This window comes from Trachemys scripta, chromosome 1 (assembly GCF_013100865.1).
Source record: "Trachemys scripta elegans isolate TJP31775 chromosome 1, CAS_Tse_1.0, whole genome shotgun sequence".
In the NCBI taxonomy this organism is placed as follows: Eukaryota; Metazoa; Chordata; order Testudines; family Emydidae; genus Trachemys; species Trachemys scripta.
In genome coordinates, this window is record NC_048298.1 from 330559087 (window position 1) to 330585777 (window position 26691).

General features: G+C 41.5%; 1 protein-coding gene across 1 annotated transcript; it reads right to left on the minus strand.

Annotated features, from left to right (window-relative positions):
• Positions 1-3841: 3841 nt before the first annotated feature.
• AQP11 (aquaporin 11) lies at positions 3842-26653 on the minus strand. The gene is made up of 3 exons (XM_034759106.1): positions 25788-26653; positions 5855-5971; positions 3842-3945 (listed from the first exon to the last, which is right to left on the minus strand). Exons 1-3 carry the CDS (start codon positions 26383-26385, stop codon positions 3893-3895), a joined length of 768 nt encoding a protein of 255 aa, XP_034614997.1. The 5' UTR covers positions 26386-26653; the 3' UTR covers positions 3842-3892.
• Between the last annotated feature and the right edge of the window lie 38 nt (positions 26654-26691).

The following is a 26691-nucleotide window of genomic DNA, read 5'->3' on the forward strand; positions in this document are numbered from 1 at the left end:
TTCCACCATTCTTGCTCCCTCCCACTTTTTAAATGTGGTGACCACAAGTAGGAAAGTGGGTACAATTGTCCTTTAACCCCTGAAATGGGCTCTGGGCAATCTTCAGAAAGATAAGACTCAGGCTAGCAGAGCGAATGTCCCTGATGGGTATGAAAATACTACCCATGTTAATTTAGCGAAGAGAAACCTGAGAATAAACTCCAATGCAGTCCTGCTAGAAGCCCACTGTAACAGATCATAGCAGAGTGTTTTCGTAGTTTTTTCTTTAGTACGGAAAGCAGCAACACCAACATTTCAGGAACTATCCATCAGTTTTTCTGCACCTAGAGCCACATTAGTTACAGAGGGGGAAGAAGTGTTGTATGGCATTGTGTCCAACCAATAGCAACCTCTGGGGGAAGATCCTTTCTACATTTTATCCCTGCAGTTGGTGCAGGATAAGAGAATTAACACATGTCAAATACCATGAAATTAAATGTGAAACCACTGCAATCCATAGGGTGTGGAAGTTTTTCCCTCCTCAAATACTGTTGCACAGCAATGCAAGGTCTGGAAAGCCATTGATCTGTACTGCTATTTGCACCTGAGGGATACTGACGTGCAGGTGTAATACAGAGTCGTCAGCATGTGGGTTCACTGTGGGGGAACAGTCTCCAAATTGCACAGTACGGTTGAGATGCTGGGACATTGGTAAAGTAAAAACAGCCTGTGCTGATAAGTGTGATGGCTGAAAAGGACCACTTCTGCTATGACCCCAGGGGATGTTATTTTAACTGGCCTATGTTCTGTTTCACAACTCAATTTCCTATGGTACTAAATGGAAAAAAAAATTAGTTTGTACCAGGTTTTTATAATGTAATTAAAATAAAAGTAAAGTTAAAATTACAGAAGCATGCTTTAAAGGGAGAACAAGCTAAGGTGGGATTACACCCTGGTAGGCTATCCCATAGAGGGTGAGTTTCCACCCTCCAGCTGCTCCCTTTCCTCCCCCCATTTGTACATTGAGCCTAGTATTAGTAGTGGTTTAACTGATTACAACTACTGTAGTCTTGGGAATGTGTTGCTAGGTAACAAACTTAAAAAAGAAAGCACAGAAAGCCAGGAATATAATACAGATAAAACATGCTAATATAAAAGAAAAACAAAAGCAGTGGAATGTAGTAAATTCAATGTAATGTGTAAATATATATAAAGAAAAAGGTATGCACTATAGCCACCCTCTATCCTGGAGCCTGATCAACTCAAGTGTAGTTTGATTTTATGCTAATAAATAAACCTCGGGGGTGAGTTTGGAGTCAAGCTGAGAACCGAGTGGATAAGGTTTTAGAAGCCCTCACAACACTGGCACATGGCAAGCTACGTTTTTTGTTTGTTACTGAATACAGAAATACAGCAGTGAATGTTTGTGTGCTGGGGTCCTATTGTATGAAAGTTTGGGCAATTGGGTTAGTAGTCATTTCATCTCATAGTGAGTTCTGAATGCGTGTATCTAAAATGCAAGGGAAAATATACAAGCAAAGATTTTATTGAGAACAAAACACTAGATTTAAAACAAATTATCTGAAGCATTAACAATATATAATTTACCTCCAGAACACTTGTAAAAATAAGAGAGTAAGAAAAATATCTGTTCAGTAAGGCTTAATTCATTCAATACCAAGTATTTTATAGTGCAAAAACAATCTGATCTGTTCCTACAGCAAAAGGAGGGCTGCAGCGTAATCAAGGCCAGGAATTTATATTTCAGTGTTTAAAAGGCAGATTTGATTCATCCATAGCTTTATATTTCTGAAATGTTGATGAAATTTTTTTTTGCTTTGTGGGCAATTTGATGCATCATCCGTTAAGTAATCTTGGTGTTAACAGATTGTTTTGTTTATATAAGACTGTACTGAGTAGCAATTTCACTTTACCAAAGGACAGATTTAAAAGCTTACAAGAAAAAAAATGGGTCAGCATCAAATCTGTAAACAGACCAATATTATTAGGTCAACACTGATAATTTGCTAAACTCTAATCTTGAGTCTAGGTTACAGCTCAGAGTTCAGTTTTGCAGGTCTCGCTATTTTTTTGTTTAAGATTTTAAATGAATTAGTGGTGAGTCATCTCTTTTTGTCAGTCATCTTAAAGAGTCTGGAAATCCCTAACAGCAACGTGTCAAATCAAAATAATTTCAAGTGTCTCTCTGGCTGTTCCTAAATGCATTATATTGTGTGCTGGGAGAAAGAGCAGGGATTTGCAACATTTGCAGATCTGGACTAAGGCAGACTAAGTATGTTGAAGAGGTGACATTTGTTTTTCAGTTTTATATCTTACTAACACAGCAATACTTGGATTGGCTCTGAAGTAAGCCCACTCCTCATCTTAAATTGAGAGGAAATTTAGCTGAGAGGAGGCTAACAGCCAAGAGACTAGAAGGCCATTTGTAACATCTTACATATGCACAGCTATTTAAAACAAAAAAGGCAAAATGTGCTTATCTGTGGGAGTACTACTTGCTCTGAAAATTAACCAGACTGGCCCTAGGCAAAATACCTAGTGGTATCCATAAAATATTCACCTTATGGCTTTTTAAAGTCTGGGTGAGGTTACTGTTTTATACCAGAATCTAATTGTGCAAAATCTCCTGACTGCTTTGTGAGAGTCCTGTGCTTCAGTATCTGTTATGTATAAAACTTGTTAACTTTATCCCCTTTCAAACCTGCTAAACATAAATAGAAAAATACAACCAGTCCCTCTACATAAAATTTTAAACAAAATTATGTTTTTGCCCAGATGAGAGGGGGCAAAGCATTTTCTATGTTAATTATATTATAAAAACAGAGAGAAAAATGTCATATGACAATGCAAACAGTACTGTGGAATGCTCACAACCTGTGAGTGGTCGTCACCACAAGCAAAGGTGTACTCGGACCAGTTTGGCCTGGTGGACAGCAGGAGTACGTTTTCTGCTCTGCTGGTATTTTTTGTATGGCAGAGTACTGCTCCATGTCAAAGAAAAGTACTAAAGCCTAAACATGCCCATTGAGAGCCCTTAAAGAGACATAGTGGAGTCACAAATGATTCAAGCTCTCTGAATAGTATTCAGAGTATGTTGTCCAATTGTATTGATTAACTCTCCTATCAGACTCCTTGTGCTCGTAATGCTGACTAGTCTTAGGCAAAGTTAATAGAAAATGAGCTGCTGTCAATCAGGACCAAAAATTAATTACTTAGTACTCAGAAAAAGAGTGGACAAAAATAATTGAAGTATGGGCCTGATTCTGCAATTTTTACTATCATGTAGGATTGGGCCCTAATGAGCCAATAAACGATAGCGAGGAGGCAGATTCCTCACAAGAGGAAAAGGTGGGTTAGTACTTATCAGTAACTCGTCTTTTTTGAGAGTGTCACCTCTGCATGTTCACACTTGTGGGAAATGGTGCCTCTCGTGTTGAGCTTTGGAATTTTTCTAGCGAGTAGCATCCTGTGGGGCCACATGCCCCACCAGTAGTGGCAGATACCTAACCTCTTCAGATAACTTTTGTCTCTCTCTCTACAATTGACATTGTATATAGGTTTGAAAGAAAGGTCAATGAATGGCATTTTGGATTAAATTTAAAGGGGCAAGTTAATTTTGCAATAGTGTTTTTCCTCATATACATGGCTTAACTGAGAAATATGTGATAAACACTTCCAGTCTTGTTCTCACCATACCAATTTGTTACTGTAATTAAGTTCTACTGTAAAGTTCTAAGACTGTATTTCAAAACAAAATCACCTGGAAAGCCTGTAAGGAAATCAGTGTATCCAGGTGTCTTCCCTCTATGTACTGTGTTGCTGCAATTCAGTTCAGTTTTTAAGAGTCTCTTTTTAACACATGTAGTTCTAGAGTTCACCATTTTAAAATATCTCAGAATATCAGAGGAAGGATTTCACCCCACACAATGGCCACAAGTACTGAACCTGATGGGACAAAATACAAAAAGGCAGTTAAGTAAATACATTTGAGGAACGTAAGTCCAAGTTCTATATACAGTAAAAGAGATTTTAAAATATATGTTTGTGAGTCTAAAGAACAGTGGAGACTGCTTAAAAAAAAAAAAGGCAATTCCTTGTAGAAAGGGACATGCAAATTTAGTGCCTGGCAAAGGATCACAGCCAACCTGGTTTCCTGCAAAGAGAAATCTTGCAGAACCTGTACAAGATCACAGCATTAATTAATTCTTCTCTGTCAGATTTCTTACCCTAAGAATAGATTATTCAAAACAGACACAGATTGTGTGGAAAAATCTACTTTTAAAAGCCAAACAGAGCATATGTAGTTTAACTGACTTGAAAATACAACAATAATCCAAAAACTTTGAAGTTATGTGCCAACTGATCCAAGTTACAAGGCTTAGGAGCATTCAGCACACTGACTTTGTTTACTCTGCCTCCACACACATCCTTTTCCAGTTTTCCATACTTTGACATGCCAGCTTCTTTTCAAAGCTAGTCATGTCACATTGGATCTGTGGGGGAGGCGAGGACTGACATGTAGAAGTAGAGTACGTTAACAGGGCTTTTTTAAAATGAGGTACTGTCTTGTGCGATGTTGCTAAGTTGCTCTTTTAATATCCTCATTTTGTACTTAAAAATGACATCTTACCACTACAGGCCAGTTCTAGCCTCCAGTGGGGTTCTATGACAGCTGTGACATCACCAAAGTAGGGCATGTTTAGATTTCATGGAGTGGAAGCTGCCAAGTCTGGACTTTAATAAGGAGGAGGAAAAAGTACATTTTCACATTAATAACACACTGGGTGTTCTCCTGTTCTTATTTTGAGCAATTAGCCCAATACTTAAGAAAAATCCAGATTTCTTAGTTTTTGTGTGTGTTGCAATTAAGCAGTACAGAATCTAACTAGACGGATACAAGCTGACCAATTTCTGTCCATTTTCAAATTCTCTCAGGCTATTTTTCACTTTCACAGCTCACCCTCCCTTTTAGGATCTGCCAGAACCCAGCACATGTGGCTGATATTTTGCTAGAACCTGTACAGCCCTACAGTTTGTTGCACATCTCAAACAACCAGAATTTTAAAACTGAGGCACCAGGGCCAAATGAAAGACAGCTATATCAGATTGGAATATCATTCTGGCAGAGCAAAGTAGATAAGGTGTGTCAGTTTAAAATTGACCAGTTAAAAGGGATCTGCCTGTATTGCACACCAATTTGGAATTTTGCCATTGTTCCTTTGAAAGCACCCTACAAGCATACAGACTTTACATGTGTAAATTAATGATCACATAGTCAAAGAAAATGATACCTCACTTCTTCTTATAAGAAAGAAAAGAATCCCCAAACTAATAATTCCAACAGCTAAGTTAATGTGGCAGTAAGGCTGAGATATAAATCTCAGTCAGACAATTCAAAGTTATGTTCCCTACAGCAAACCTTACTAAATCATATGTATGTCAGATGATGTGTAAGATAATATCTTTTATTGGACCAACTTCTGATGGTGCAAGAGACAAGCTTTCAAGCTGACACAGAGCTCATGCTTGTCTCTTTCACCATCAGAAGTTGGTTCAATGAAAGATACAATCTCATCCACCTAAGTCATATGTACTACTTCTATATGGCATAAAATTAAAAACTCACTCTATATATGCAAGAAGGACAAATTATGATTCCTCTGGGAACCATAACTTTGAATGTTCTGACTTGAGTCAAGTTCTAACCTTAACATTGCATTAATGTAGCTTTTTGGATTCAATTTGAAATGAAAAACTAGTAGATTGTGAAAATAAAGGACATTGATTTCTTTCCCTGAATCACGTGTTGTTACAATATGTTTTTTCAAGGGCAAAAAAGCATAAAGGCACTTACCTAAGGAAGGGGCCATCCAATACACTAGTGAATAATCCCAGAATTTGTCATGGAAACAACTTGCATGTAATGAAAAGGCCAATGCTGGGTTAAATATTGCTCCAGTGAGGTTTCCTCCTGCAATAAGTTTTAAACAAAATTAAACTAAATCATCTCTCTTGTATTTCTTTGAGCGGAAATATTTGGTATAGGGACACAAATGTTAATCCAAGATACTACATTAAATGGATGTTTTGTTACACTGGTAATAAACAGCACTAGCAGAACTGATTTTAAATACAGTTTAATTCTGATTTGGTTTGTCTGGTCAGGTGAACTGGGCAGATCTGTTTTTAAAACAAGTTTTAAAAAAACATGCTCTAACACTGGCTATAACTCAGCCCCCTTCTGACAACATCTGAGTTTCCAATGTAGATAGTGATAAGCCCTATCTCTGTCACTGTCCTTGATCGGTACTATATAGTATCAGTTCTTCTGCGAGTGCCCCCTGCACAGTCAGTCTCTTGGGATGCGCTGACCTGGTGCAGCTAGGACAGTGAAACCTTCTGTAGTAATGCCTGTTAGAAGTGCTTTGCCCCTCCCATCCCCAGATCCTGTGGCAGCAGTTAGGGAGGTGTGGCTAAAGGAAGATCATTGGCACCATTACCACCTCAGTTCCTTCCAACTGCCACAACATTAGGCCACCTTAGAGCTGTTTGTCTCCGTAATTAGTGCAATTGTCTAAGAATAAATAAATAAATATGTTAGTTGCAGTGTTGTATTAGTTAGTATAGTTACACTTAGTAAAAAAATTAAATTAAACATTAAAACAACATAGTTAACTTACTGATCACGACAGAGGTCAAAGTGAAGAAGCACGGCTTCAAAAAATGTGCATTGTTTCTGGCAGTCTTTCCTTCCTTCCTTCCTGTCTAGCAGATCATTATCCCTTGAGAGCATAAATGAGTGGCTACCACTGAGAGAACCTTGGAAAATACTCTCAGGGCCAACAATAGCCCGAACAGGAGCACTCTGTATTGTTAGTGGTCGTGTCCCAGAGTGAATCTGAGAAATGGTGTATGAGCAGGTATGATCGAGATGTGAAAATAGGCATCCTGGAGGTCGAGGGTCAAAAACCAGTCTCCCTGTTCCAGTGCTGGAATGATCATCAATAAGGTGACCATCTTGAATTTTTGAGCCTTGACAAACTTGTTGAGAGTTCTGAGGTCTAGTATGGGTCTCCAACCTCTCTTCCTTTTGGGTATTAGGAAATGACGAGAGTAGAACCCTTGCCTCATAGATGTTGAGGAACTGGTTCTATAGCTCCTAACTGGAAGAGGCAATCTATCTCTTGTCATAGCAAATTCTTGTGAGAAGGATCCCTGAAGAGGGAAGGGGAAGAGTGTTGTGGTGTGGGTAGGGAGGTAAAATGAATGGATTCCCTGGTTCGAACAATCTCTAGGACTTATCAAGTTTGTCAAGGCTCAAAAATTCAAGATGGTCCCCTTATCGACGATCATTCCAACATTGGAACAGGAAGACTGGATGTCAAAATGCTGATGGTGGGTGTCCTTAACGTCCTCCAGTGGTATCAGAAGGGTGTCTGCCACCCTCTTTGGCAGCTCCTGGACGAGATGAAAGTGATCTGCCCAAAGATGGTGGGGGAGGCATGATGGCTTTGTCTGGAGAAGAGGAGGATATGGTCCTTGGTGTCACTTCCTCCTCAGTATTGGCTTCCTGTTCCTCTATGTCTTGAGGCGGTTCCAAAACCCTGGATGCTGCAGCTGAGAGAGCGTACCGAGAGGATTCTCAGGCAAAGCTTGAAGCTTGAGAGAGTCTCAGTATCGCCATTGGGATGGCATACAGCCTGGTGGTGATGCCCATGAGTGGCTGTACCAAGATGTTGGTGATGGGGCCATCTGCGGGTATTGGGCTCACTGTCTGAACCCTCTCTAGAGAGCAGAGGGACATGGCATGGCAGCGGGGATACTTCCCATGCTTGGCAGAGTCTCAGTACCAAGGGGTGGGGACTTGGGTGCATCCAGCATGTGGAGATCACTGGAATGGTGGGATTCTGCCAGTACTGATCATCCTGGCATCAATGGTGATGCCAGGGGGAAGGAGGCCTTGTCCACACTGGTCTTTCTGGTGCCAGGTGAGCTGTCGCTGGCAGCTCAGAAGCGGACTCGCATACAAGGAGCATCTTTTTAGAGTGCTTACTCTTGTCCTTTGGTACCCATGACCTGGTGCCCGTGCCCATCAGGTCCATGGGCCTGTCAGCGATACCAGTTGCCATCGGTCTTCATGAGGCATGGGTGCCAGACTGAGATGGTCTGAGTGCTGAAGATACTGAGCAAGATGGTGATCGCTTATGGCTATTTTTGGGCTCACTGAGGGGACCTCTTCCTCTCTCTTAGATGATTTGTGAGAGGGGTCCAGAGCCTATTTCTTCAACCCACATCCCTAAGATGTAGAAGGCTGTGGGGAAGACTTATGTCCAGAGAGCTGCCTCCATGAAAATGATCTTCTGGCAGAGTTCTCTGTCTTTGCGCGATTTTGGCTGGAGTTGTTGGCAAAGAGCACACTTCTGTTGTATGTGGCCTTCCCAGAGGCACTGAGAGTGGTTATCCGCAATTGGGATAGCCTCTTTACAGGTGCATAAGAACGGCCATACTGGGTCAGAACAAAGATCCAATTAGCCCAGTATCCTGTGGCCAATGCCAGGTGCCCCAGAGGGAATGAATGGAACAGGTAATCATCAAGTGATCCATCCCCTGTCGCCATTCCCAGCTTCTGGCAAACAGAGGCTAGGGATACCATCCCTGCCCATCCTGGCTAATAGCCATTGATGGACCGATCCTCCATGAATTTATCTAGTTCTTTTTTGAACCCTGTTATATTCTTGGTGCGGCACTTCTTGAAGCCTGGTGAACTGGGCATACCCTGTTGGGGAGGGAAGGGTCCCCAGCAGGTAAAAAGGGAGGAAAGAAAATAAAGTCTCTTTTTCTCTCTCTTGTTTTTTTTAGGGTAAATAAGAAAGGGGAAAACTACAACTAAAACTATAAGTATAGTATAACTATAAGGGGTAAACAGTGAGGTGACAAAGTTTGCAGATGATACTAAACTGCTCAAGATAGTTAAGACCAAAGCAGACTGTGATGAACTTCAAAAAGATCTCACAAAACTAAGGCTAGGTCTACACTACCCGCCTGAATTGGCGGGTAGAAATTGACCTCTTGGGGATCGATTTATTGCGTCCCATCAGGACGCGACAATCGATCCCCGAATCGACGCTCTTACTCCACCAGCGGAGGAGGGAGTAAGCGCCGTCGACGGGAAGCCACAGAGGTTGATTTTGCCGCCGTCCCTACAGCGGGGTAAGTCGGCTGCGATACGTCGAATTCAGCTACGCTATTCGCGTAGCTGAATTTGCGTATCTTAAATCGACCCCCCGCCCTGTAGTGAAGACCTGCCCTAAGTGATTGGGCAACAAAATGGCAAATGAAATTTAATGTGGATAAATGTAAAGTAATGCACATTGGAAAAAATAACCCCAACTATACATACAATATGATGGAGGCTAATTTAGCTACAGCGAATCAGGAAAAAGGTCTTGGAGTCATCATGGATAGTTCTCTGAAGATGTCCACACAGTGTGCAGCGGCAGTCAAAAAAGCAAACAGGATGTTAGGGATCACTGAAAAGGGGATAGAGAATAAGACTGAGAATATATTATTGCCCTTATATAAATCGATGGTACGCCCTCATCTCGAATACTGCGTACAGATGTGGTCTCCTCATCTAAAAAAAGATATACTGGCACTAGAAAAGGTTCAGAAAAGGGCAACTAAAATCATTAGGGGTTTGGAACGGGTCCCATATGAGGAGAGATTAAAGAGGCTAGGACTCTTCAGCTTGGAAAAGAGGAGACTAAGGGGGGATATGATAGAGGTATATAAAATCATGAGTGATGTGGAGAAAGTGGATAAGGAAAAGTTATTTACTTATTCCCATAATACAAGAACTAGGGGTCACCAAATGAAATTAACGGGCAGCAGGTTTAAAACAAATAAAAGGAAGTTCTTCTTCACGCAGCGCACAGTCAACTGGTGGAACTCCTTACCTGAGGAGGTTGTGAAGGCTAGGACTATAACAGAGTTTAAAAGAGAACTGGATAAATTCATGGTGATTAAGTCCATTAATGGCTATTAGCCAGGATGGGTAAGGAATGGTGTCCCTAGCCTGTCTGTCAGAGGATGGAGATGGATGGCAGGAGAGAGATCACTTGATCATTGCCTGTTGGTCCACTCCCTCTGGGGCACCTGGTATTGGCCACTGTCAGTAGACAGGATACTGGGCTAGATGGACCTTTGGTCTGACCCGGTACGGCCATTCTTATGTTCTTAAGTAGGAGACTAATTAACTATAGGTATGTAAAATAAGAAACAATAGTCTTAACGGACTGCTAAGGGCTCTGTCTCTAGCCTGGGGCGCTTGAGAAGGAACTGAGGTGGGTTAGCCTGCGCAGGTTGGCTAGCCTCATGGAGCAGCACGAGACAGCACAAGCCTAATGGATACTGCTACCAAAGTTCTCCAATCAGCAGCGCAGGGATGCAAGCACACCTACACTGGAACACTGTGACATTCTGTACCCCAAAGCAACACCCTGGCACCCCCATATTTACTATGGCAATATGATTGATATGTTTTATATGAACTGTGTCATGTAAGATGTCAAAGGAAAAGTTATGGTTTGCTGAATAGGATACTGACTATGTACCCATACTTCAAATGTGCTTGCTCCTGGGTAACACCCACAAGGTAGTTTACATCCAGTCTAACCAGCACATTGTGGATGAATCATTCAAGGTAATGGCCCATTAAGAAACACAATAGGCCATGGCAAGGCCACCCGCGCGGGGGGGGGGAGGGGGGGCGCAAGTGGGGCAATTTGCCCCAGGTTCCACATGGGCCCCGCGAGCCCTGGCTGAGAATCCCTTTCCTGGCTAGAGGCGCCTTTTTAATTTTTAGTCACCCACCGGTGCTCCAGGTCTTCGGCGGCACTTTGGCAGCAGGGGGTCCTTCACCTCGCTCCGGGACTTCGGCGGCACTTTGGCAGCAGGGGGTCCTTCACCTCGCTCCGGGACTTCAGTGACACTTCGGCGGCGGGGGGTCCTTCAGTGCCGCGGAAGACCCAGAGCCAGTGAAGGACCCGCCGCTGAAGACTCGGAGCGCCACCCGGTGAATACAAGCTCCCCTGCTTTGCCCCAGGCCCCCTGAATCCTCTGGGCGGCCCTGGGCCATGGAAGAAGGGTATCCCCACCTGATGGGCTTTCCTATGAACATTCTAGCCAGAATAAGGATAACGGCCCCTGCTATGGCTCATTGAAGTATACAATGGCATGTGACTAGATCATGTGATTCTAGACTCCATCTTGTGTCTGTGCTTTTCCCACAAATTGTGCTGGGGAGTGGGGACTTTGCTTGGAGCAATGAAGTTCCCTCCACATGAAAGAAGCTATAAAATGGGGAAGTGATATCATCACTTGCCCTCACTCCCCCCACAACTCAACACCTGAGGAACAAACACTGAATGGGGAAGGTAGTCACAGGCGGGAAAGAGGGAAGACTGGTTAACTGTTTGTACCATCAGAGTGAGACACTGCTTGATTCAAATCCTGTCTAGTTTATAGAACAGATTGCGGTTTTGTTTTGTATGTTAGGTAATCTACTTTGATCTGAATGCTATTATTTATAATCACTTAAAAACTATCTTTCTGTAGTTAATAACTCTGTTTTATATTTTTTACTTATAACAGTGTGTTGTTTGAAGTGAAAGGGAAATTTGCTCAGGAACAGGGGCTGGTGCTTTGTCCTCTCCACATTGAGGGAGAGGCACACTGGGTAATAACTTGCACTGGTCAGGCTTCTGATCAGGGAAAGACAGTACAGCTCTGGGGAGCTGGGGGAAACTGGTCGGAGCCTCTCTATTGTTAGTTCATGAGTGGCTAGGAGAAGCATTCATGTAACTGTAGCTTGGTGTGTCCCTGCTTATGTATGGCTGTATAAGAGCAAGACCTAGAGGATTGCAGCTTGTCACAGCCTCACAGTATGAGAGGGGGCCCAGACTGGTATGCCAGAGGACTCAGCGGTACCCCAGTTCCAGGCTGCACCCCGGGGAAGTCCATCACAAGCATTTATAGGGACACTACTCAAAGAAGAATCAATGATTAGCTTACCCATATTTTTTCCAAAACCTAATATAGATAAGGAAGATGCTAGATTACATTCCTTGAGATGAAAAAAAGAATACTCTCATATTACCTGGATAGAATTAAAGACTTCAGAGCTTCTCCCAGGTTGTTTATCTCCTTATACCGGTTCTTCAAAGGGTAGGCCATTTCAGCTCAACCATTATTTGGATGGGTCAGACTCTGTATTGCGGAATGTTTCAGGAAAGCTTTGCTTTCCTCTCCAGGTCCTGTTAGAGCTCATAGTACTAGAGGAATGGCTATGTCTACAACATTTTTCAAGCACATTTCCATTGTTGAAATTTGCAAGACCGCTATGTGAAGAACAATCCATGCTTTTACAAGTCACTTATGCACTAGATTTAGAATCCAGGTCCAATGCTCATTTTGGCAGGTCAGTATTTCAATCATTGTTCAATTAGGACTTGTCCCTCCTTTACTGTACAGTAACTCCTCACTTAACGTCGTCCCGGTTAACGTTATACATTTATAAATAATAAATAAATGTTATGTTGCTGATCAATTAGAGAACATGCTTGTTTAAAGTTGCGCAATGCTCCCTTATAATGTTGTTTGGCAGCCGCCTGCTTTATCCACTGCTTGCAGAAAGAGCAGCTCGTTGGACCAACTGGTGGGGACTTGGAACGAGGGTGGACTGGCAGTGCCCCTAAGTTCCCTGTGTGGCAGCCACCCAGCAGGCTATCAACTGCTGGGCAGTTCAGCTGTCCCTCCCCCCACTGCCGTGTGCTGCTCCTGCCCTCTGCCTTGGAGCTGCTCCCAGAAGCCTCCTGCTTGTTGTGCAGAGACAGTGGGGAGAAGAGAGGTGTTAATCTCAGGCTCCTTTACCCCATCTCCACAGAGCAGGGGGGAGACATGACAGGGCTCAGAATGGAGGGAGCTTGCTGGCAGCAGCTGCTGTCTCAACTTGCTGATCTACTTAAAAAGGCAGTGTACTTAGAGTGGGGTCAACGTACTTAAAGGGGCAATGCACATCTCTCTCTCTCTCTTGCACACACACGGTGTGTGTCTCTGTCTCTCCCTCACTCTCTCTCTCTCTCTCTCACACACACACACACACACACACACACACACACACAGTGTGTGTCTCTCTCTCTGCCATGCTGTGTCTCCTCCCTCCATTCCTGCTGTTTTGTAGAGTGAGGCTACATTAACGTGTTAACCCCTGAGTGCTCAGCCGAGTGCTAGATCATCATTTAGCAGTAAGGCATTCCCTGGGAAATATGCCACCCTCTTCCACCCTCTGACTTCACCACTTCAACCAAGCTTCACAATCATCATTGCTGGGTACAATATTAAATTGTTCATTTAAAATTTAGTGTGTTCCCTGGAACCTAACCCTCCCATTTACATTAATTCTTATGAGGAAATTGGATTCATTTAACATCGTTTCACTTAAAGTAGCGTTTTTCAGGAACATAACAACGTTAAGTGAGAAGTTACTGTACTGCTTTCCAAACTTTCCCAAGGGTGGAAATATGCAAAGGGCACTCTAAGAAGAAAAGTAGGTTGGTTATTTGTAACTGGAGTTCTTTGATATACACTCTGCATATTCCCACTCCCTGTCTGCCTTCCCTGCTTCTGTGGAGTCCTAATTGTATCATTACTTGGTATTCTGCTTTAGCATTTATTCTCCAGTGCGCACTCTCGGTCAGGAGGAGAAAGGAGAGGACCAAAGTGCTTCTAACAGGCACTGCTACTGGAAGGTTCCATCACTGTAGCTGCACCGTGTCAGCACATCCCAGGAGTGTGAATATGCACAGTGCATACTGAAGAACTTCAGTTACACGTAACCTCCATTTCTAATTGCTGTTCAATGGAGAAAATTTATTAAAAAACTAATTTTATTCTATTTTTTGTTCCATTTACTTAATGATTTATTATGAAACCTTTTGCCTTAGCAAGTAGGTGTTATGTTTATTAACTTTTGAAAAGTAACTGTATACATAATCTACAATGAGGTAAATTAAAAAAAAAAAAAAAACTACTGCTGCTGTTACTGCCCAACCCCCAAACAATAAACCAGAAGCTGAAGCATATAAATGTACTTTGCATCTTTCCCTGTAGACTACCCTAAAAACCTTGGCCAAATGCCCACAGGGAGCAAATTCCAAAGGTTACAGACTATAGATTGAGAGATTCTGACCTCTGTACCTTGGGAATTAAGTGTAATAAGCCATCACTTTAAGCTTCCATGAAATCTGAAACACAATGCCCAGACTGCACGACACACCCCACACCAAATGATAATAGAACACGAAAACAGGGATCACAATTTTAATGTTAGGCTAACAATAACTTTTTAATGGAATTTTTAACATTCGTAGAATCACAGAATCATAGGGCTGGAAAGGACCTTGAGAAGTCATCAAGTCCAGCCCCCTGCACTGTGGGAGGCTCAAGTAAACCTAGACCATCCCTGACAGGTGTTTGCCCCATTTGTTTTTAAATGCTTACAGTGATGGGGGCTCCACAACGTCCCTTGGAAGCCTATTCCAGAGTTTAACTACTATTATAGTTAGAAAGCTTTTCCTAATATCTAACCTAAATCTCCCTTTCTGCAAATTAAGCCCGTTACTTCTTGTCCTACTTTCAGTGGACATGGAGAACAATTGATCACCATCCCGTTTATAACAGCCCTTAATATATTGGAAGACTTATCACGTCATCCCTCAGTCGTCTTTTCTCAAGACTAAACATGCCCAGTTTTTTTAACCTTTCCTCGTGGGTCAGGTTTTCTAAACCTTTTATCATTTTTGTTGCTCACCTCTGGTCTCTTTCCAGTTTGTCCACAGCCTTCCTAAATTGTGGTGCCCAGAATTGGACACAGTACTCCAGCTGGGGCCTCACCAGTGTCAAGTAAAGCACAACAATTACCTCCTGTGTCTTACATACAACACTCCTGTTAATACACCTCAGAATCATAACAGTCTTGTTCACAGCTGCGTCACATTGATGACTCATACGCTGTTTGTGGTCTGCTCTAACCCCCAGATCCTTTTCAGCAGTTTTACTACTTAGACAGTTATTCCCCATTTTGTTGTTATGCCTTCGATTTTTCCTTCCCAAGTGAAGTACTTTGCACTTGTCTTCACTGACTTTCATCTGGCTGAATTCAGACCAATTCTCCAATTTGACAAAGTCATTTTTAATTTTAAGCCTGTCTTCCAAAGTGCTTGCAACCCCGCCCAGCGAGGCGTCATCTGCAAATTTTATAAGCATACTCTCTACTCCATTATCGAAGTCATTAATGAAAATGTTGAATAGTACTGGACCCAGGACTGACCGCTGCAGGACCACACTAGATATGCCCTCCCAATTTGACAACAAGCCATTCATAACTACTCTTTGAGTATGATCTTTCAATCAGTTGTGCACCCACCTTATAGTAAATTCATCTAGACCACATTTACCTAGTTTGCTTATGAGAATGTCAGGTTTCAAAAGTCTTACTAAAATCAAGGTATATCACGTCTACTGCTTCCCCCCTATGCACTAGGTCAGTAATCCTATCAAAGAAGGAAATTAACTTGCTTTGGCATGTTTTATTCTTGACAAAACCATGCTGACTATTCCTTATAACCTCATTATCCTCCAGGTGCTTACGAATTGATTGTTTAATAATTTGCTCCAGTATCTTTCCAGGTACATTATCTTATAGTAAGTAATTGCTAGGCAATAATGGGCAGGTGGAGGGAAACATCATCAAATTTGCCTTATGCATTACTTTTTTCCACTTTTTTTTTTTTAAACTCAGGCTAAACATAGGGATGATCTTGAGAGATGTCAGGCACCTTCACCTCCTATTGACTTCAAATGGAAATGAAGATGCTCAGCATTTCTCAGGATTAGGCCCATAAAGACAAATGAAGTACATTATGGAGGCTAAATTCATCATTAGTGTAATACCACTTGCATCAGTGGAGTTAGACTGGGGATAATTTGGCTTTTTTGGTTTTAACTTTTGATGTGTATTCTGGTGGTGGCCATTTTGCTGAAGAGTGATATGTGCAGACCAGAATTTTCATGCTGCTAAACTGCCTGTGTTTGATCATGTGTGAGAGGGTTGTTTTTGCAGATTTTACCCAGAGTTAAAGTCTTTTAAAGCTTGCTTCTAATTTTCCATGGATGAATAAATCAGCATGAACAATGAACCCTTACTTTGTATGAATGTTAGACTGACTGCAGTGATTCCTGCTTTTTGTCCCAGCTGATCGTTACCTCCTTCTGATATCCCATTCTGATTAACCGACTGGTATCACAACGTGAAATCTAAATAAGAGAGGCTCCAAGATAATGCAGCGCTGATGAGCTCAAAAAGGAATATTAGGTTTTGCCACTATTGACATGTTATGAAATAATGTAAAAAAATATATAAAAATGAAAATAAATTCCTAAATGAAATTTCAAAATTCCAAAATGAACATTTCTCATTTTGAAATACATCTATTTCCTGGGGACGTTCATTGAAATCAAAACTTTTTTTAAAATGCCTTGATTTAAAAAAAAAAAAAGGCACTTTTCATTAAACTTTTCTTACTACATTTCCACCCAGCTCTATATAAACTGTCTAGAAGCTTATGCAATTTCTTCTGCACTACCTCCACAGGGATTTCTGACATATCTGCCATGTGACACAGAAGTTGCTGAAACATATTGAAATCATCAGTTTGAACAGAAGGGGCACTATTGCCTTGTCTGGTGAAGAAGAGGAGGGTACTTCTCCAATTGCAGGTGTTCTTCCTCCTCACTTTCTTGTTCTTCTGATCATGCCGTGCCAGCTGTCCCTCTTGGGAAGCTCTATGAAGTTTCATAGGAGAGGAAAATTTATTCTAGAGAAGGCTGTAGAGGTAGGTTTTCTCACCAGCTGTATACCTCAAGGGCCAACATAGGACAGTATAGGGGTAAGATACAGGGAGCCACAGGGGTGGATATAAAGGCACGTGTTCTTCCTTAGAGCCCATAGATCTATGCCTCTAGTGACAGGGGATACATCCCTACTGTAATCAGAAGGGGAGGCAGAAAAAGAGTATTCCTCCTCTACTAGTGGGGCCACACTAACCAGGATCCTACAGTGAGCCTGTCTCTCCCACCACCAGAGCTGAAAGACTCGGATAAGAAAATAAGAGTGTTGTCACTCATCTAAAACTGAATTTCAGCTCCTGTTAAATCCTGCTAGAAGTGAAGGGATGTTTCAGAAAATTGACTGAATAAAGAAAAAGAGTTAAATCTCTTAACTTAAAGATGGCTTGAGAGTTTCCTGCCACTAAAACAAAAACAATATAACCATAAAGTTGAAGAGTTACAATACCTCTACAAGCAAGCAAACAAACAGCTAATCCTCCCACCAGAGACAACAACAGTGGTGGGGTGACAGATGGCATGGATATCCCTATTCTGGCACCAGACCACCTACCCCACAGTACATCAACAGAAAGGGCTACTTTTCTATGGTTACGCAAGCTCTGGTAGATCACTGGGAACTCTTTACTGACATTAGCGTGGGCTGGTCTGGGAAGGCGCATGACGCTTGCATCTTTAAGAACACAGGACTGTTTAGGAAGCTGCAAGCATGAACTTTCTTTCCCGCCCGGCCGATTACCATTGGGAATTTTGAAATGCCTATAGTGATCCTGGGTGACCCAGCCTAGCCCTTGCTCCCATGGCTCATGAAGCCATACACTGGCCACCTTGACAGCTCCAAGGAGCATTCAACTACAGGCTCAGCCGGAGCAGAATGCTGGTGTTGTTTACCACTCTGTCCACTCATTTCTCTGAACCATCTGAGACTGAGACCACCCAACTTATTTCACATGAACTATCAGATGGTAACAATTTCCTGTCACCTCTGAACTGAGCTAAACTAAACTAGCCATGCAGAGTCCATAGGCGCTACATCCCCTTATTGCGGTTAATAGGTTATCATGGTAATTATACGGAAAGTCATGACCTGGTCATGGAGGATAAAGGGTAAAAGTTACAAACTGATAGTAAAGGAGAGGGCCAAAAGTCACAGACGCACTATTTTAATTTTAAAATACTTTTTTTTTATAATAAAATTGTGTAAAACTATTTATATCTGCTATCCCAGTACTTCCAGTTCAGTTCTGTAGTAGCACCAGAGCAGTAAGGCAGACAGAATAGATCTGCTGCTGCCATTCCTTCACCACTTTTCTGCTTCAGCCATGCAGACACTTCAAAAACCAGCAAAGTAAAATCTGTGACATCTTAAAAAAACCAAAACCATAGAGATCATAGAATATGATATACTCACCCGTCTTCCTCAAAATGGCACACCACAAGCTCAAAACAAAATAGCAAATGTGCGCATTTTTCATGTCATTATAAATCAAACAAAATAAAATAGTTGCTAGAGATCCCATTACCTAAGGCCTCATCTAAACTAGCCTGTTTCTGATTTAAAAAAATTCCAACTGTTGCAAATACCAGTGCATCTCATAAATTATTACGATGGTGGGAGTGCTAGCGAAGACAAAATAACGACAGCCCATCGGCATTTTTCCTTGTATTGTGTAAACATACTTTAAAATGGTGGTGGGTGCTTGAAGCTTTGTCTATTCTAGTGGTCCCACCATTGATACCAATGGCGAAGTTGCACCAATGGGAAATTTTTCAGGGAAAAAAACAAAAACGTAGCAGAGATATGTTAGACACCCCACCCTCCACTGCCCACATACCTGAGCTCTCAGTGAAACTGGTTTGACTGTTTGTTATTGCATGCCAAAATTCCCAAGTGTCAAAAATTACCATTTTAAAAAAAAAATATGGAAACCAAGGAGTCTTAGACTTCCATGACAAAAATGCAGCCTTACCCATTGACAATCCTCTGAGCTATCGTTTTCCTATGAAGGCTTATTTGAGCATTGCCTATAATATAGTTTGGCAATATAAAATGAAGTTCATATTAATTTCTATAACTTTAAAACATGGCTGTCTTTTCTAGCTAAGCTATTCAGTGAGCTGGGGTGGTTCGATTTTGTAGCTCCCACAATGCACGGCTGAATGCTGCACGTACATTGCATATTTAAAGTGATGGCAGTGTATTATTTCCTTATCTTCCAATATCTGCTGACAACAGACCAACATCACTGCTGATCATGAGGAAAATCAATATTTTTTCTGTTTAGTATTTAATCAAAATGTTTAATGTTTCACAGTGAAGTTTTTATATCACCAAGCATAGAATCTACTTCAGCTAAGACAAACTACTCTGACATCTTCGTGTTTGATGTTTCAGAGCCAAAGTATTTGTAATGAATATTTCAGGATTATACCGGTATTTAATAAGAAATATTGAATTAGATACTGAGGGTGAAATTCTGTCTTAAAATGTGTAATTCTAGGAATGAAAACTGCAGCTTGTGGTAAAGACGGAAGGAAATGTGCTACTGGGAAAACATTGCCGTTCTGTCAAAAAGCATGTATGCTAGCTGCCTTCTGGTTTCCATCATCTAGCCAGTAGTCTATGCCACTTTGTGTTAAGGAGATCCTATCCTGATGTTGGGAAGCATATGGCCTGCATACACTCGCCTCTTCCCTACCTTCCTATGCCATCATAATAATACAAGGCAGGCCCTTAAATATTAGATGGCCATCTCTGCAGACATGGAACTCTTGTAAATATATGACTAGAATGAGGGATGCTATTTTGTAGTTTATACAACATGTTTAGGCTGCTCATTGGGAACAATGGACAAATCAGATTGGGCAGAACAGGTCAGGCATGAAAATGAGACTTTTCCCCCTGCACTTTTATATTTAGAAAAGGAAGAAAAGAGGAGGAGCTGGAAGATATATGTAAAAAGAGACACACAGAAAAAGAGTTATGAAACTTTCCAACATACAAAAGATTTTCTAAAAACATTAAACAGGTAGTTATCTTATCATGCAAAAAGTACAGAAATTTTTTTACTTGCAGGGTTTTAATTTCATTTTGCCTGTAAGGGGCAGCAGGTTTAAAACAAACAAAAGGAAGTATTTTTTCACACAACCTGTAGAACTCTTTGCCAGAGGATGTTGTGAAGGCCAAGAGTATACTAGAGTTCAAAAAAGAACTAGGTAAGTTCATGGAGGATAGTTCCATCAATGGCTATTAGCCAGGATGGACAGGGATGGTGTCCCCAGCCTCTGTTTGCCAGAAGCTGAGAATGGGCGACAGGGGATGGATCACTTGCTGATTACCTGTTCCATTCATTCCCTCTGGGGCACCTGGCATTGGCCACTGTTGGAAGACAGGATACTGAGCTAGATGGACCTTTGGTCTGACCCTGTGTGGCCATTCTTATGTATGTTCTTATGATCTATCCTACAAACTTTTTCAAAGGAAGGACTCAACAATTTTAGGGGTAGGAGCTATTGTGCAGGAACACAGCTCCCATTCCTCCACTAAAAGCTAAGAGAAATTATTCTTGGGGGACCAGTGCTCCCACAAAGGCCCTCCCTTCCTTTGAAGTGGGGACTCACAAGCCAAAGGAACATGAAGTGGTAGCAGCAGTAGGAGAAACTGCCTTGCAGCCCCTAATGGGAAGAGGCAGGAAAAATAAAAACATAGATTTAACATAAAATTTCTCTTTAAATGTCTTGATTTTCTAAATTGTATGACTGCATCATATATTACAAAATTTTCTGGGAAAGTACCCCAGCTCTCACTTATTTGTTTTTACATTAAAACAGGTTGTCCATCATGGTCAGAATGGAAGTGTGGAAAAGCAGAGATGTGTAGCTGGGTAGAGGTGCACACATACTTTTACACTTTTGTTTTGCTGACCAAAGGTCTGCTTTTGGACATTTTTCCTGTCATCCTTACAGTATTCTCTTTTCCTTACAGTGACTCATCACTACATCATGATGCAGCACTACATTACTCCACAATGTAATGGTATCCACCAAAACTGGTGAGCTCCCTAATTTACCTTAATCTATTTTAACTACTGTTTAGGGGGTAAATTATATTTTGACCTTCTTTTGGCTATTGATCTAATTAATGAAGGGAGTCACCTGAAACAGTAATGAAACAAAGAATGATTCTCACCCTAAAAGTTTGCTTCAATTTTTTCTTTGCTCTTTCCCTCCCACATCTTCAATCCAGGAATTTTTAACCCTCCCGCCTCTCCCCTCTGTTCTCCTCCATCCTTTGTTGCTTCTTTCCCCTTGTGCTTTCTTTCGTCCCCTCCTCTTAATAATACTGTAGTTGCTAGAACAACTTAATGTTCATAAAACAGAGTAGGAGGAAATTTTCTGGCTCCTGTTCTCCTTCTATTTCCGAAGAGGACCACGTAGCCAAATTTGGTGAATGAGGGATCAGCTCCTCTTCAACCCAGATAATAGCATAGTAGATAATGGAGTATTAGAAGTTTAAGCAGTAGTCCTCCATAGCTAGTTTTGCTCAGTAAACAGAGAACTTCTATAATCTTTTGTTATACAGATAATGATTAACAAAACATTTTAAAAGGTTATTTTACATACAGTGTAAATTTTAGATTGAAAAGTCTTCAAGGCAGTATCACTGTATTTCTATTTGTTCTCTGAGGTACCTCACACACTTTTGGGCAGTTTTAAATATTGAGATATTTATTTCTAAACCAAAAATGTAATTTGAACCTTAATAAAACACTATTTAAAAAAAAAATCTACAAGCCATAAAAATTCAGGTTATACTTTAAAAACAAAAACAGAAAGGAACACCAGAAAATATAGAAATGCAAAGTTAAGGTACCTCAAACAACCTTGAACTTTGCCCTCATATTTGTATCTCTCTGGGCTCCCTGCATTCAAGGATGATACGTGTCTGTAGGTATCACAGCCAGTTCACATTTTGAGCTACTGGTCTCATGTAAACATAAGGATAATGCATCAAAATATTCTTTATTAGTTTGACAAGTGTAGTTTTAATACTATATAACACTTCATAGTACAACAGTAAATATTTTGTAGTATGTTTTTTTAAATAATGGTAATATTGCACATCACTTAATAAGCTCTTTGCCCTTGAATTTTGATGGTCAGGAAGACTGGGGGTTATTGTGAAAATTATGGGGTATGAAAGGTACAGAAGCTGTATTTCCATTTTTACATTATGCTTTTTAAATATAAAGTGCCTTCTTCCAAACAGAAAATACTTAAAGACCTAAATTACATGGGACCAATTACTCATGAGTTTTTTGGTACGTCCATAAATACTATATGAAGAGTAACAAGGGAGAAAAGATTGGGTTTTATAAAAGCTGTTTGTACTTTCAAAAAGTGAAAGAATATGACATTGAAGGCTTCCAAATTTATTGTCTCTCAATCACTCCCTATCAAAGTCATTCAGTTTACAAATAACAATGATGATTTTTCTAACTTTCTTGCACATCATCAGCAGTTAATTTGACCCATCTGATATGTATATTAGTGGTAGTTAAAATAAATTGAGGTGTATACCTGTAACACCACTCTTTTGGGTCAGGTTTACTAGTAATTATATATAAGAAGGAAATAACCCAGCTAGACTTTAGGATCCTAGTGAAAAAAATTTGGTGATAGCAGTTTATGATTAAGTGCCCAGGTGAAAATTGCCTTATAACTACCAGAGATAAACAGGGTTTATGAATTGTCCCCAAGTATGCTACTAGGTACTTTACAGCATACAAGTCTCTGTCCAGAACAGGGAAAAAAAACAAAAAAAACAAAGGAGGAAAAAATCCTTTAAAAAAAATTGTACACAAAACAAATTTGTTATGGAGCAAATAATAAACAAACAGCTTTTTTTTTTTTTTTTTTTTTAAATAATCACTTTTTAGCGTATAGTCTCACCTACACTTGCAGCACAAAGCTCTTGAATGTACTAGGTCATAAAACATTCACCTTAGGCTGAAGCCTGACATATAAGGAATGTACTCGGATACTTCTGGGTCATTCATTACTGAAGCATGTCAGTTTGAAAAGCACACCCATGATTTGGCTTTTAAAAACGAACCATCTAATTTAGTTCAAATTCACAGATTTAGTACACTTTTCGTAACACAAGTAAAACAATGTAAAATTTTTTTAAAATGGCAAATTATTACTCCACATTATGATCTAATCCAGGGGTTCTCAACCTTTTTCTTTCTGAGGCTCCCCCAACATGCCACAAAAACTTCACAGCCCACCTGTGCCACAATAACTATTTTTCTGCATATAAAAGCCAGGGCCAGCATTAGGGGGTAGAAATCAGGGCAACTGCCTGGGGCCCCCCACCACAGGGGGCCCCACAATGCTTAGTTGCTCAGACTTCAGTGTCAGCCTTGGGTGGCTTACGGCCCCAGGCTTCAGCCCCATACAGCTGGGATTCATCTTTCTGCCCTGGGCCCCAGCAAGTCTAATGCCAGCTCCTCTTGGCAGACTCCTTGAAACCTGCTTGTGGCCCCCCTAGTGGGTCCCGGACTCCTGGTTGAGAACCACTGGTCTAATCTATTTGGTATTTGTTGGAGAAAAAAATGAATGCTTGAAATACATAACAATGAAAATGGCCCAGTTTAATAATTTATAAATATTAATCTGCAGCATTGTGAATTAGGATACCAAAGCCTAAACAAGCTTTTGGACTCATCCCTCATGATTTTTATATTTGAGGATTATCTTATTCACCGACACATGATTTTCAGTAATATCTGAAAAGAACATTAAGGTTGCAAAGTCAAGCATTCAAGCTAAGAAATACCATAATTACGTTTGCCTGGGCAACCATAATTCAGCCTCTTTTCACGCATGCATTATAACAGTCTTGCCCAATATCACATAGGAAGACTGTGGCAGAAAGAGAACTCAGCTCTCCAGAATCCCAGTCCAATTGCCTTAACAGCAGGAGACAATTCTTTCTCTTCTTGCAACCCACTGCCTCATTCAGTGTCCATCCTGTGCACTAAATGAGGCAGGGATCCAGTAAAACAAATAGCAGGTAATCATGTAATTAACGACTGTATCATAACGTTACATAAAGAAGGATGAATTACAACTGCTCAGGCAACCTTAGTTCTAGAATTTCCTAACTTTTGAGTGGTTGATTTTGTGACCTTAATGTTCTTTTAATGTAGTTTTTTTTAAATATGTAATATCCCAGTGTATTTTTTAAAAAAATTAAAAATACAAACATTCCATCAGGTTGAGCCATACTGACCTGCATAGATGATCAGTAGGGCTGGAACCCAAGAGCATTAGATCCACAGTGCAAAAGTACCATTTAAGTTAACTAGTAGCAGTAACAAGCTACTATCCTCTATGAGGACCAGCCACATGACATGACACATACTTTGGCTTACACATATATTTGCTAGACAGCAGAGGAATGTTAGTAATCAGGAATCCTGTTTTCTATTTTATTAGCATAATACACCCCTCTTCTAAGACTTTTGCTGAAAGATTCAGGTGAGACACTTAAAATCTGTTAAGAAGCATCACCACGTTGCCTTTGTCCTCAAAAATTCACTTCAGAATGTAGTTCAAAATTGCTAAACTTGTTTCTTCAAATATTCATGGACTTGCTCCAGTCTTCTTGGTCTTGTTTAGATTAGAATTGCTGGTTGTGCTGTAACTTGAATTAATTGATTGCCAATTAATACTACCATATATATTTGAGAGACATTTGTTCCTGGTCATGGGTAGAGTCCTGCATGGATACAAAATTTGTATCCACAGCCGATCAGCAATCTGCAAACATAGTCCACGGATATCTGCTGATTTGCAGGGATCTAGTCATGGTTTACCTGAGGTCTCAGTGTAATATACCTAATTAAATCATACTGGTGTAAACCATGCTTTACTTGTGTGTAGCATAACTATGTTAAGGGTTTGCACGTTGATGTAGCTCAGCAGTTCTCAACCAGGGGTCCGGGGCCCCATGGGGGGGCCGCGAGCAGGTTTCAGGAGGTCTGCCAAGCAGGGTCAGCATTAGATTTGCTGGAGCCCAGGGCGGAAAGTTCAAGCCCCGCCATGTGGGACAGACGCCCAAGGCCCCAAGCCCCACCACCCAGCACTGAAGCCGAAGCCTGAGCAACTTAGCTTTGCAGGGCCCTCTGTGGCATGGGGACCTGGGAGGCAATTGCCCTGCTTGCCCCCCCAACGCAGGCTCTGGCTTTTAATCTACTGGATATGCAGAAAAAGAGTGGCTGTGGCACAGGTGGGCCATGAAGTTTTTATAGCATGTTGGGAGGGCCTCAAAAAGAAAAAGGTTGAGAACCTCTGATGTAGTTAAACTGATGCAAATTAATTGACACAAGTTGCATGAAAGATGTCATGTAATATAAAGTTGTATTATGAAAGGATTTTTCTGTGCGTTTCAGTAAAATATTTAAAAGAACCATCTGGAGAAACTCTTTTTACTTAGTTTTACCCATTTGTGTTCTAGACGCAAATTCTTTAGAACAGAGATTTCACTTCACTTCATTCTCATGCCCCAATCCTGGAATGGGATCTATGCAGGTAGACCTTTACATCTATATAGAGTCCAAATGAAGTATCCCTATCCCGTTCAGTTTACTGGATCAAGGTCTTGTTCAGTGTATTTTGTACACTGTAAAGCACAACAACAGCACTACACAAACAATTTTGTATGCACACATTTTTTAACACATCACATAATTCAAAAATATGTATAACTTGAAACAATCATGGACCAAAAAAAAAAAAAAAAAAAGGTAACTAACCTCCATACACCAGCATAGTAATGAGAAGAGCAATTAGGTGGACTCTGAGCCTGGGTTTAACTGCCTCAAATTGAAGTATGGTCAGCTGGAACACAGTGGAGAAGAGCAGCTCTATGCAAAAAGCCTGGGTCTCGGTGGTTTGGATAGGATTACAGCAGCCCTCGGCCAGTGCCTCAGAGTGCACCTTGATGATCCCCATGGACCAGATACAGTGCATGTAAATTCTGGCCAGCACTGCACCAGCAAACTGGGCTCCAATCTTCAGCCCGCCCTGTTTGACTGAGATCCCACCATCCAAGATTTGTTGCAGGGTGCCACAGGGGTTGCATGTGCTGCCAGTCAGAGTCAATCCATGCAGGACAGTAAAAACATAGGTGAGGGTGAGGGCAACGTGTGGCTTGGGCTGCACATTGGCCAGCAGCCGGAGCTCATTGGTGCAGGCACAGATTTGGAAAGTGGCAAACAGCTCCAGGAGAAACGTGCGAGGGTGAAGGCGTCGGGAGTGCATTTGGCGTCGGGTTAGCTTCCGGCACCCTCCTACCAACATCATGGTGCCAACCATCAGCAGAAGCGAGATCCAGGTCTCATCCAGACCCATAGTGAGGCCCAGGCTGAGAGAGGCTAGGACTTCTCCCAGCGCAGGGGCAATTGCACTCAGGTCCTGGGCTCACCCCTCTCCAGCCCTGCTGCCTATGAGGGGGGACTCTGTTTCTCCACAGCCAGTCAGGGGAGTGTCTCAACTCCCCCCCCTCTCCTGCCAAGCTCCCCCCACAACTTGTCAGGGGAGTGTCTCAACTCCCCCCTCTCCTGCCAAGCTCCCCCCACAGCCTGTGGGGGGGGGGTCACAGCTCCTCCCACAGCATGTCAGGGTGGTCAAAGCTCCCCCCTCTCCTGCTAAGCTCCC